At 39.9% G+C, this 13,911-nt stretch overlaps 1 protein-coding gene across 1 annotated transcript in view; it reads left to right on the plus strand.

Moving 5' to 3' along the window:
- Positions 1-13,911, plus strand: part of IFT88 (intraflagellar transport 88) — a 109,037-nt gene that overhangs the window by 81,032 nt on the left and 14,094 nt on the right. Inside the window, exons 23-24 of the mRNA XM_058438160.1 lie at positions 4,875-5,071; positions 6,570-6,676. Of these exons, the coding sequence (XP_058294143.1) occupies positions 4,875-5,071; positions 6,570-6,676 (304 nt within the window). The remainder of the gene's footprint in view (positions 1-4,874; positions 5,072-6,569; positions 6,677-13,911) is intronic.

The following is a 13,911-nucleotide window of genomic DNA, read 5'->3' on the forward strand; positions in this document are numbered from 1 at the left end:
TTCATTTATTTACTATCTTGTTGCACAGTGGATTGATGCAACTTACAGTAATAATGTGAAGTATTATGGCAGTAACAACAGAATCAAGAAAAACATAAAGTAAGCACATTCATGTGCCACATGTTCTCACTAAACTATAAATTTGTCCTTGAATAGCCTTGCAGCCAAAGGAAAGATAAAAGTTACAAGCAGTTGTATAATTTTTATTGTTTTATGTGGAAATATAAAGCAATTTATTGGGAAGAAGTATCTCTTTAACTCTTAATTCACTTCTGTTTAGACATTGAGAGATACAGTAGATAAAATCATTGAAAGATACAGTAGATACTTTCTTAAATAACATCCCTGTAGCAAATAAAATAATATGCTGGAAACGACCATGTTAGAATTTGTTCTTCAAGGCTGGGCACGGTGGCTCATGCCTGTAATCCCAGCACTTTGGAAGGCTGAGGTGGGCAGATCACCTGAGGTCAGGAGTTGAAGACCAGTCTGGCCAATAGAGCGAGTTTCTGTCTCTAAATAAATAAATAAATAAATAAATAAATAAATAAATAAATTTGTTCTTCAATGACAATGAACACAAAACAACGCATTACAATGTAGTAAAAACAAATCTTTTCTGAGCCAAGTTTTCTGTTGGCCAAGGATTAGATGTACGACGTGTTTCTTCATTCATATAGTTCTCCATTTGGCTTTCTAGAAAAGCTCAACAGCAGTTAGCTCAGTTATGGTCTTTGGTAGGAGTGTAGGGGCAGGGTGTTCTCTAATGCTGATTAGAAGTAGACTCATTAACTTAACAGCAGTAGTTTTCACAAATGCCAGTCAGGAAATAGGCTACATGGGAATTCTAGAATTTTTTTTTTTTTTTTGGGATGGAGTTTTCTTCTTGTCACCTAGGCTGGAGTGCAGTGGCGCCATCTTGGCTCCCTGCAACCTCTGCCTCCTGGGTTCAAGAGATTCTCCTGCTTCAGTGTCCCTAGTAGCTGGGATTACAGGCGCACACCACCACGCCCAGCTAATTTTTGTTTTTAGTAGAGATGGGGGCTCTACTAAAAACAAAATCACTCTTCAAGCGATTCTCTTGCTTCAGCCTCCCAAATTGCTAGGATTGCAGGTGTCAGCCACCATGCCCGGCCTAGAACTTTTTTAAAGTACAAATTTCTAGCCCTACCTAGAAAGATTTTCATTGAGATTTACAGTGGACACAGGCATCTGTTTTTTCCTATTTCTTTTTTTTTTTTTTTTTTTTTTTTTTTTTTGAGACGGAGTCTCGCTCTGTCGCCCAGGCTGGAGTGCAGTGGCGCAATCTCGGCTCACTGCAAGCTCCGCCTCCCGGGTTCACGCCATTCTCCTGCCTCAGCCTCTCCGAGTAGCTGGGACTACAGGCGCCCGCCACCACGCCCGGCTAATTTTTTGTATTTTTAGTAGAGACGGGGTTTCACCATGGTCTCGATCTCCTGACCTCGTGATCCGCCCGCCTCGGCCTCCCAAAGTGCTGGGATTACAAGCGTGAGCCACCGCGCCCGGCCTTTTCCTATTTCTTTTTAAAGAACTTTCTATGTGATTCTTAATCTCAGTCACATTAGAGAACTAGTGCTTTAGAGATTAAGTGAGAGATAGCAGTAATAACTTTTCTTGAAAGTGGAGCAACCCAAAAGTCTGCTAGGCAAGAGTTTCTCAGCCTTGGCACCTCTGACATTTGGGATTGTGCAATTCCACATTGTGGGAGGCCATCCAGGGGGTTATGGAATGTTTGGCAAAATCCCTGGCCTCTGTCCAATAGATTAGCTAGTAGCTCTCTCACCCTTAGATATGAAAACCAGAAATGTCTCTAGACATTGCCAGTGTCCCTTTGGGGGTGCAAAATTGATGCCAGTTAAGAACTTTTGAAGTAACCATAGCACCTCTGCACTGGGCTGGAAAAGGGAATGTCTTCAAGGAAGGCCAGGTTTTTTTCTTTAGAGTATGAGTCACTCTAAGAATCAAATGAATGATTGTCTATGCCATAGGGGGTGTCTAAGATAACTTTGGCCTATTTAATTTTCAAAACAAATGTAATCAATAGTCTACCTTAACTGTAGTCGTAGAAAAAACATTTACACCCATGGAATGTGCTGTTTTAAGAAGAGTAGTTTTCTGGATAAAACTAGCAGGATAATTTAGTTTTAAAATATATTCTTCACCAAAAATTGACCTGCTTTACAGAGTTACAGATGATATACTAAATTTCAGAGAACATCCACCAAAAATAATGATTTTTACTTTACATTAAATGTTTCTGACTGTACGTGATGGCTCATGTCTGTAATCTCTACACTTTGGGACACTGAGGCCGGAGGATTGCTTGAGCCCAGGAATTCAAGACCAGCCTGGGAAACATAGCAAGACCTCATCTCTTCTAAATATGAAAAAAATATCAGGGCATGGTGGCATGCATCTATAGTTCCAGCTGCTTGGGAGGCTGAGACGGAAGGATCACTTGAACCCAGGAGTTCCAAACTGCAGTGAGCTGTGATTGTGCCAGTGCACTCCAGCCTGGGCATCTCTAAATCTCTAAAAAAAAAAAAAAAAAAAAAAATTCCTAAGCCAATCTTTATTTGCAGAAAGTACAAATTACCTTATGAGTTATTAATATAAATGTATATGCAAATGCAATTTATATAATAATGTGTGACATTTTAAGTTACTTTATACTGTTAACTTTTACAATACTTTATGGTCTTTTTTTTTTTTTTGAGACAGAGTCTTACTCTGTCACCCAGGCTAGAGTGCAGTGGTGTGATCTCGGCTCACTGCAACTTCTTCTGTCCAGGTTCAAGTGATTCTCCTGCCTCAGCTTCCCGAGTAGCTGGGATTACAGGTGCCTGCCACCATGCCCAGCTAATTTTTGTAGTTTTAGTAGGGATGGGGTTTCACCATCTTGGCCAGGCTGGTCTTGAACTCCTGACCTCATGATCTACCTGCCTCAGCCTCCCAAAGTGCTGGGATTACAGGCGTGAGCCACCACACCTGGTCTACTTTAATGGTCTTAAATTGCTTGTATATTTACAAATTATTGTGGAGTGGAGTGACTATTCTGTTCCAGACATTGTTCTAGCACTGTGGATGTAGCAGAAAACAAAACAGACCAAAATCCTTGATGTCATGGAACTTGTTTCTAGTGGGAAGAGAAAAGACAATAAACAAATAATGTCAGTAGTTATAAGTGCTATGAAAGAAAAGCAGGTAAGGAGATAGAGAATATGGGAGGGGCTGGTATTTGAGACAGGGTTGTCATGGAACGGCTTTCTGTTAAATTAGCATTTGAGCAGAGACCTGAAAGAATAGACAGAAGCAAGCCATGACGATGTGGAAATCAGTGTGGTCGAAGCACAATGGACGATGTGATGGGGAGAGAGAGGCAGAGTGGGTGGGCCAGGACCTGTGGATCTTCACAGGCCTTAGGTCAGGGCTTCAAATTATATTTTTGGGGAGATGATGAGCCATTGGAGGATTTTGTGTGGAAGAATAATACAATTTGACATATGTTTTCAAAAGGTTCTAAGGTGTGATTAACTCAAGCCTCTGTACCTGAGGTCCAAATCAAGAGATTGTTTTGGCTGCTATATGGAGAATAAGCTGGGGTGGGCAGTACCTAAATGCAAAATCACAGTATTCACTTGGACTAATGAGATAGCAGTGGAGGTGGGCAAGATGGATTCTGAATATGTATCAAAGGTATCATCAGTGCCAGCACTTGCTGGGCATTTAGATGTGAGACATGAGGGAGAGGATGTCAAGGGTGATTGCACAAATATAGTTCTGGGAGCTGGAAGGATGGAGCTGCCATCCACTGAGGAAGAAGCAGCTTTTGGAGGGAAAAATCAAAACCTTTTTTTAGATATGTTGTGTTTGAGCTACCTCTTCGATGTCCAAGAGGATGTGTTAAATAGGCACTTAGGGAGAAGTTGGGGGCCATCTTCATATAAATTTATTTCAGTATGTTTAGCACATATTTTTGTGTTCTGTTATTATATATATTATCAGTAATACTTTTGAAAAAATGGAGTGTTCACTAGCTTTAAGACTTTCCTGTTTCTTTATCCATTCATTTGTTCCCCAAAACTTTTACCAACTATTTTTTATGTGCTGGGGATACAACAGATATATCAATTTGATTTCTGCCTCCTAGGACTCACAAATAGTTAACTGATATGGGATAATAAATGAGATAACTGAAAAATGTGCAAAGTGCTGTCAAAATACAGAGGAGCTCTTAACTCTGCCCAAACTAGGGGACGATTGACGTAATTAGGTTTTACAGAGGAAGTAACATTTGAAGTGGCCTTGAAGGGTACGGAGGGTTTTACCAGGAAGGAAAGGCAGGAACAGGCACGCAGGTAGACAGTAGCATTAGTAAGGGCAGAGTTAGAGGGATGCAGAGTCTATTTCAAAAGGTAGTCTATTGTGGAAAATGTAGCAGATTGAACATGTGTTTTCTTATACTACAAACCAAAAAAAGACAGTTTATAAAAATTATAAATGCGGCTGGGCGCAGTGGCACACGCCTGTAATCCCAGCACTTTGGGAGGCCGAGACAGGCGAATCATGAGGCCAGGAGTTAAGACCAGCCTGACCAACATGATGAAACCCTTGTCTCTACTAAAAATACAAAAAATTAGCTGGGCGTAGTGGTGGGCGCCTGTGATCCCACCTACTCGGGAGGCTGAGGCAGGAGAATCGCTTGAACCCAGGAGGCAGAGGTTGCAGTGAGCTGAGATCGCGCCAGTGTGCTCCAGCCTAGGTGACAGAGCAAGACTCCATCTTAAAAAAAAAAAAAATTATAAATGTACAAAAACAAAGAGATAATTTTAGGAATGTTTTCTGCTTAGCAGATTAGAAGAACTGCAGAGGTACGTAGGTAGTGGAGAAGTCAGCAGAAGCAAAACAATTCTTGATATAGAACCCCAGGAAATCCTGGGAATTGGAGGCATCAGAAAATGGGAGGGGTGCTGGCTGCTTCTGAAAACAGGAGGGTTGGCTGCAAGTCTGGATGAGACACAGCTAGATTTTCAAATGCCCTACCTAAATCGTACAGCAGGAATTTAGGCAGAATGCAATGATGATGTTGGTGGATGATGTCGGGAGATGTATTCGAAGGATATTTAATAGAGCCAGAATGATTAATTCTGGGACAAAGCTTCCAGAAGAAGGATCGGGCAGCAATATTTGCTGTTCTGCAGCCTCTGCTGGTGATACCCAGGTAAACAGGGTCTGGAGTAGACCTCCAGCAAACTCTAACAGACCTGCAGCTAAGGGGCTTGTCTGTTAGAAGGAAAACAAAAAACAGAAAGGAATAGCATCAACATCAACAAAAAGGACACCCACAAAAAAAAAAAAGCCTACCAACCAAAAAAAGTCTAGGACCAGACAGATTCACAGCTGAATTCTACCAGAGGTACAAAGAGGAGCTGGTACCATTCCTTCTGAAACTATTCCAATCAGTAGAAAAAGAGGGAATCCTCCCTAACTCATTTTATGAGGCCAGCACCATCCTGATACCAAAGCCTGGCAGAGACACAACAAAAAAAGAGAATTTTAGGCCAATATCCCTGATGAACATTGATGTCTCTGGATGGATGAGTAATGAGTAACTTTTATTTTTTATTTTTTACCTTTGTATGTTTTACAAATTCTCTATAATGACCTGCATTGCAGTTGTATTGAAGGAAAATATTATTTTTAAATGAAATAATAAAAATATTTTAAAGTAATTTAGACCACAAATGGCAAAGGCCATTCTTACAAATGTAAAGACAAAATTATTATGTTTTTTAGCATCTACTGCATGTTTTTAAAATGTTGCTAATTTTAGAAACACAAGCTTGAATGAAAAAGCAAATTCCAGGAGACTGTATATAGAACAATACCATTTTTATAAGACCCAATAGCAAGCAGAACTAAACAATATGTCATCTGGTGATATGTGTAAAGTGATCGAAGATTTTGTTGTTGTTATTGTATACAAGACATGATGAACACAAAACTTTTTATTGTGATTATTTTATATATATTTGATGTCAACTGTAAAACCAGCCACTGTAAAATACATCTTTTTTATCTTCCTAGTGCTTTGCACATAGTGTGAATAATACTTATTTTAAAAATGAATTTACTGACAGTAATAACATTTATTAGTAATGATTATTATATGTATAAACTGTCTACACTTTTTAGCCTAGTCTCTCTTTTAGCTCTTTATATGTGTTTATGAAACTGCTATATAACATTAACAAATGTTACATTTGCCTTCTAAGTTCTCTGCCAGCAGTGTCCTGTGCCATGTTCCTTCTAGGTTCTGGCAGCATGAGGACAGGACACATGGAGAGAGACCCTTTAAACCTCCTTTCAAGGAAGTCAGTTCTCCCTGGTCCAGAGATTGCAAAGTGTAATTATTTTTCAGGAGAAAAATACTGTTTGTAAGCATCATTCCTACCTGTATCCCAAAAGACTGAGTTCATTGATTTATTGAGCTTTTAACAAATATACTGTGCCTATATTCTTTCCTAAATGTATATTTTACAATTTAGGTCTGCGTTTCTTGGTTCGTCTCTGCACAGATCTTGGATTAAAAGATGCTCAAGAATATGCCATAAAACTGAAGAGGTTGGAAAAAATGAAAGAAATAAGGGAACAGGTATCTCATATGGGCCCAAAACTGCTGTCTGTTAATTTTTAGAATGTCAGCCTTCTATAGCTCAAATGTGTGATGTTAGGAGCTTCTATAAGAAAACAGTTGAAATTTTTTTCTGCTCTGACATAATAGGAGGAATAACTAAAACTCTAGTTTGAGGATAAAATTCTGGCAAAAGTGGATTCCCAGGGAGAGGAAGTGCAATAGATTTCATATTATCTTAGTGGATAGCTACTAACAGACAAATAATTATAATTTTCCACAACATGAAATAGCTTACAGGTTAATTTTCAAATTAAGACATAATTTTAATTGGAAAGTCCTGTGGACCATGAGAGACAGTTACTTCTCTGCAACAATGGAATCTGTGAGTGTGTGCTTTAACAAGTTTTCTAGGTGATTTTTATTGTCGCTCCTGAAGGGTTACCTTGATCAAATAGCAACTCAGGATATAGAAGTTAATTTAAGAGGTGAAAAAGTAGTCATAAAATATATCAGGCAGTGGATTTTCTTAAATTATTTTAAAATGGAAAAATATTTGTATAAACTGAAGAGAGGAAGATAAACCAATTCAGGTTTATGTGGGTCAGGGTAATTTCTCTTGCTGAGCCCCTAACTCCTGTTTTAAAATGTTAAAACTAGAAGTTTTATCTAAAATGATTTTTCAGAGAAATTAGTCTTCTTTCTGGAACTATTATGGAAAGGAAGACTGTTCTCTTTTTTGTGCTTGGGGGATCCACATTTTTGGGTAAGAAGAAAACTTTGTACATTGTACATTCATTAGTGCCAGCAAGAAGCAATTGTGGCACTGGGTTGTTGGTCAGGCAAGACAGACTCACTCTCAGCCGTCCATTCCTGAACACTGCGAGCCCCACAGTGGTGTGGACCAGCCCCTGGAAACTGCAAGCCATGTAGCAGTGCTGTTTTTTAAAAGATGTTTTGCTTTTCTGCTTCACTGAACATGAAAAACATTAGCAGACAAACAAAGAGGTCTGTCAAAGCAAGAGTGTATGTTTGGAATAGAGCAAAATGGGAAGAGCAGGGCTTGAGGAATGAATATTTTAAGTATGAAAAAGGAAGACAAAAACAGCCAAAACACCAAAGAAGGTTGGAGAATAAAGGCAAACTATTAAGAAAAAGAAAATAAGGAAATAATAGAGGCCGGGCGCAGTGGCTCACTCCTGTAAACCCAGCACTTTGGGAGGCCGAGGTGGGCGGATCATGAGGTCAGGAGACCCAGACCATCCTGGCTAACACGCTGAAACTCCGTCTCTACTAAAAATACAAAAAATTAGCCAGGCATGGTGGTGGGCTCCTGTAGTCCCAGCTACTCAGGAGGCTGAGGCAGGAGAATGGCGTGAACCTGGGAGGCGGAGCTTGCAGTGAGCTGAGATCGTGCCACTGCACTCCAGCCTGGGCAACAGAGTGAGAATCTGTCTCAAAAAAAAAAAAAAAAAGACAAAATACAGAATATTTTCATTGCTAGTCTAAAGATAAAAATATATTCAATTTTTAAATCAAATTTCTAAATTTTCAGAGTATTCAAATAGAGAAATGCTGTTTCAATATTTGCCAGTTTTCCCCCAAAGTAATCAGGAAACAATGCCAAGAAATGCGTTCTTTTGGCCAGATTGACAAAATAGCATGTGACATTCAAAATTAATAAATCATTGGTACATATACCCAAATTTCCAGTTATTACCAAAATACAATGAAAATAAACATATAGTCGAGTTGAGCAGAAACCCTTTTGGTTATATTTCTTAAAAGGAGAGAGATTCAGTATTAAGATCCCATATTTAGCTTTAAAATTAACCAAACTAAAAAATGCAATTAAAAAAAAATTTTATATGTGTAATAATGGCTATAAGAATGTCTTGTACAATTTATATATTATTGACAAAAGTCAGCAAAACTACTGAACAGAATATATCCTTAGTACAAAACTGGTGGTGATTTGTGTGTTGATTACATTTTCTAGGGTAAGATCACCAGTCATTTCTTTAAGGCCATTGATTTCAGATACTCTCATGCGTTGTCCTGTGTTAGCCTCTCTGTTGATTCGCTCAGAAAACATTGATTATGATCTGCCATGCATATGGAGGACACAGTGAGGCACAAGAGTTGGCCCTGGTGCCTGAGGCACTTGAGGCAGAGCTGTGGGACTGAGAGGGGAGGGTCTTTGCTCAGAGAGGAGGTACTCAGAAGCAGTTCCCAGAGGGGCTTGTGTTTGGAGTGGGCATGATTGGACACTTGGAGTTTGGGGTGGAGAGAAAAAAATGTGGGCAGAGGTCTGAGGACAGGAAGTTAAGGCCACGTTTATGGGTCCTTTGGAATTGAAGCCACTAAGGAATGTTTTTAATTTTGTTTTCTCTTGAATTTACAGTCGGCCAATCTTCTTAAGAACCCTTAACTACATAACAAGTAACTGCTCCTTGTTCCATAGGACAGAAGCCCAATTCTTAGGAAGTAAAAGCGTAGTATGGTGGACAGAACCCCGTACTTTTTTCCTGACATGACCATTGGTCAACCGTGTGATCTGGAATGAATGTTTACCTTTCTGGACTTCATTCTTACCAGCTGTAAAATGAGGATAGTGTTCTAGCTTTGAACTTCTCAAACTATCTGTGGTGAAATTATTTTTTGCCAGTCTGTCACTGACATTACTAGAAAAATGATCCTGCACTTGGATGTCAGCAGGGTCCGACATCCAGCAACATTTTGATGCTGTGCAAGTTTGTAAGCACTTGCCCTCTGCTCATCTCATTGAGGACAGGTGGCAGTTTGTGGGCCATCAGTGGTTTCCAGACCCCACTCTGGGTGGCCTGTCCTGGATGACCCATAGGACCCACCAGCTCATAATGGTTCTTCCAGTCCCCAGAAGAGTAGCATGCGAGTTTATGGTCACAGATTCATAATAAAGAGTAGGTTTAAAGGGAAAAAATGTTTATTTTCTCTCTTCCAGCATTTATTGACTTAATTTGTTCAGTTATTTTATTTGTGGCTACTTTGCTCCTCTATTCTGTGCCTTCTCTCATTTTTTTCCAAAGTGGGAATGACTTAATATTTTTTCCAGATTAGGAATCCCATCTTTTTTCCATATTATGAAAACAATAAATGTTCTTTTAAAAATGCAGGAAAATTGCTTTTGTAAATAATTTTTAATCCAAATAAAAATGTATAAAGAAAAAAGTGAAAATCACCTATCCCACCACTTAGGCATCACTGTTATCATTCCCCTTTCCCAGGCATTTTTACAAATATGTACAAACACACATCAACACATATATTTTTAATGGGACTTTTTTTAAAACAAAAATGAGATTTTTACAAAAAATACTGTTTTATAACCTCTCCCACCCACTTCGCAAAATAACATGGACCATTTCACATGTCAGTAAATACAGATTTCCGTCACTTTGTGCTCCATATTTTGTTACATGGCTGTTTCCTGCACATCTTAGCGTTGATGTGGTAAGAATCATTTATGGCAATCATTGTTTAAATGCTTCCTCTCTTATCTACCATGAGGCCTTACCTCACATCCACTCCAAAGTGATAAGAGTTTCTGTGAACTTTATGAAGTGTTAGAACTCCGGAAGGATGAGGGGAATAATTCTGAAAAGTATGTCTCCTACTTGAGCCCCATATACCATATGATGAGAATGTCGTCTTCACTATGTTTAACAAGTGTTTACTGTGCTCCTAAAATGTACCCATACCTGTGCTAGATCTGAGGTGGGTTGCATGTCAGATGAGTCTGTGTGAGACAGGACCCTCGGGCCCCTGAGAGTGTGTGGTGTCATGGCAGGAATTCCCTGTCCAGTGTCCCTGAGAAGCAGCAGTGCCCACAGCCCGGGGTGTTCCCCGTGGAGTTGGGGAGCTTAAGCTGCAGGCCCTCATTTGCATTGCCTCTGTCTAATAAATTTTTATTTTTGCATTCATTTCATTTTCACGGTTTTTTTGTTTTGTTTTTGTTTTCTTTTTTGTATTTTTTTTTTTAGTAGAGACAGGGTTTCACCATGTTGGTCAGGCTGGTCTTGAACTCCTGACCTTGTGATCTGCCCACCTCGGCCTCCCAGAGTGCTGGGATTACAGGCGTGAGCCACTGCGCCCAGCCCATTTTCACAGTTTTGTATCCTCTTTCTCAGAAAGTTTCCCCCAAACTGTATAAGCTTCTGGCCCCACACATTCTGGATCTGCCCCACTGTCACCATTCTTTATCCTTCCAGCCAAAGAACAATGTACTTTATCTATACGTGATCTTTATTTTCTCACTTCCCAGGTGCTCTTCAAATCAGTCTAACCTTGACTGCTTCCATTCACACAGCTAAAACTACCCTCACTAAGATTAGTCACTTACATAGCAGTCAATATGATGGGCACTCTAACTTTCCATCTGCCTGACTTAGCAGCAGCTCTGTATATGTGGCGTTTGTGACACACCCCTCCTGGCTTCCTTCAGTTCCTTTGGACTGCACTGAGGCCACTTTTACCTCCATCACACTCTTAAAGGGCAAGGTCAGCTGGTGGGCCAGCCCTGGAATACCTGGTGGGGCATCACAGAGTCTGTCCTCTTGCCTGGTGGGATTGCTGTCTGCAGCAGCTCTGTCTCTTGGGTGTTTACTTTGCGTCTCCAAAGGAAGCACTTAGATCATGCCTGAAAACACTACCGAGCAGAGCTCTGTTGTGTGAATGGTATGAGAGATGTGCAGTTAACTGAGTCTTGACAGTTGAGATTTCTTTTTTTTTTCTTACATAATAGGCACATTCTTAGAGAGTTCTTTGAACTTAGAACTTTATCAATCTAAGGTTTTGATAAATGTTTTGGTTTTACTTTTGAAGTTGCCTTCTCTGTAACTTCCACAAGAAATCCTTGCTACAGCTATTACAATGGTTAGTACCCAAGACTCATTATGATGGAGTTCACTGATTCTCAACTGCAAATAGGCATTCAGTTGGAAAAGAACACCACATTCTCTGTGCACAGGAGGATGATGAAGGAGAAAGACAAACCGGTAGAGTGGGACCCTGAGCATAGTGAGAGCACATGGAGCCAGCCCCGACCAGGGGACACACAGGGGGTCTCCTGAGGAGATGAAGGAGGAGGAAATAGCTGAAAAGATGAGGGAGGGCAGGCAGACAGAGAGTAGCCGACCCATTCATGCAGGGTCCATGCCAGCTGGCATATCCAAGGAGATGCTGTTTTCCTTTTATTCTCTAAGCAGGCGGGACAGTCAGTTCCAAAAGTGATGAGGACAAAAAGTGGTGTCTACGAGAAGTGAGATGGCCTGCATGGGGCACAGGGGAGGACCTAAGTGAGCAGTGGGGAGCCCTGAGGCTTGCCTGGTTTTTGTACTGATGGAGCTGTTTCCCCAGCACAGTGTCCTGGGAGTAGGAGAGGAAAAAGGGAAGTCACTGAACCAACCGAGCCTTAGGTTTCTCTTGGTGAGTGAAGCAGAAAGACAAGAAGAAGGCAAGGACCATAGTTCCAATGTGGCATCACGGCACGTGGGAGGCCTTGATTCTAGGCTGGACAGATAGTAGGAATTTAAAGAGGTTAAAAAGAGAAGAGCGATGAGAGCCAGAGGACTGGAAAATTCTAGATGAGTGCAGGGAATAGGTGTCAGGCAATAAAGAGTGTAGTGATTATGGAAGTGCTTACTTACCTTCGCTTATCCTGTTCTGAACCTCTGTTCACTTAAACAGCATTCAAGTTTTCACATGTGGTTTTAAAAACTGTCAGGTATGTGGACATTTGTCTTGATGAATTTATTTTCAGCGTTTTTTTTTTTTTTTTTTTTGAGACAGAGTCCGTCTCTCTATCACCCAGGCTGGCATACATACAATGATGTGATCTCGGCTCACTGCAACCCCCACCTCCCAGATTCAAGCGATTCTTCTGCCTCAGCCTCCAGAGTAGCTGAGATTACAGGCGCCTGCCACCACACCCGGCTAATTTTTGTATTTTTAGTAGAGACAGGGTTTTGCCATGTTGACCAGGCTGGTCTTGAACTCCTGACCTCAGGTAATCCACCTGCCTCAGCCTCCCAAAGTGCTGGGATTACAGGCGTGAGCCACCACACCTGGCCTATTTTCAGCATTTAGAGGTCTTTTTGGTATGCTGGAGATGATCCATGTGTGGATGGATGAAAATCAAGTTTTGAAATAAAGTCAGATTATGGATGTTTAAATTCTTACTTTGCTACATCTTTTTAAGATTTTCTTTCATCTATGAAGACAAGGAGAAAGTGATATTTCAAGGGAAGTACTTTTCCTTTTAATGGAAAAAAAATTGGATATGTTTATGTGACATTTGGAAGTCCTGAGTTTTAAGAGAGTATTTCATCTTACAGAAATGAGTTGAATTATTGAAAAGAATTTCTTTCTTCCTAGCAAACCACAGACAATAACTTTATCCATGACCTGATAATTTATAAATATTTGGGAAGTTGTCAGGGTTAAGGAGTTAAATAATTTGTCCTTTGAATTAAATATGAAATTATGTTTATATTTTATGTTTATATTATTGAAGATTAAATAAAATACCCACCCATGTTAAGAAGTTTAATTCAATTATAAATATAAAAAGCCATCTGTCTCTGTTCACTAATCATCCTATAGCTGTGTAAATGAACCATTATACATATGAAAATTTGATAGTGTGACTTGAGGCAGATTCAATGTTAATACAAAAATTCTAATACTTAGGCAAAACAGAACCATAAAATGTAGAAAGAAACCTAACAATGCAACAGTGTGGAGATACTTCTTAGGCTTTGAAGGCGGGTCTGTATCTAAGAAAGTAGACTGTTGGACAGATCTTAGGTCTTTTGTGAGGTTTTAATCATACTTTTATTTTATAAATTGAATTTCAAAACAGCTTACCTTTTTTTTTTTTTTTTACCCTCAAATAGTTCAGGTCCAACCATTGTATATGAGGACTAAAGGCAAGAAATGGCCCTTTTGTAGATGCTCTTCCCCTCCTCACCCATCCCTCCCTCAAACTAAAGATCATGTTTAAGCCCTGAACGTTCACATCAACAAAATACTATTTGGTTTTGAGTTGTTTGTGTAAGCCAAGGTTACGCTGCACTTTTGAATTAAAGTGCTATCTGAGTTTTCTCAAGAGCCTTGGAGGGGAAGGCTTGAACCCTCCACTTACAAAACAACTCAGGCTTTTTTTTTTTTTTTCTATAGAATCAACTCTCAGGTATGAAGGGTTAGTCCTAAGGGTA

This window comes from Hylobates moloch, unplaced genomic scaffold, assembly GCF_009828535.3.
Source record: "Hylobates moloch isolate HMO894 unplaced genomic scaffold, HMol_V3 SCAFFOLD_4, whole genome shotgun sequence".
In the NCBI taxonomy this organism is placed as follows: domain Eukaryota; kingdom Metazoa; phylum Chordata; class Mammalia; order Primates; family Hylobatidae; genus Hylobates; species Hylobates moloch.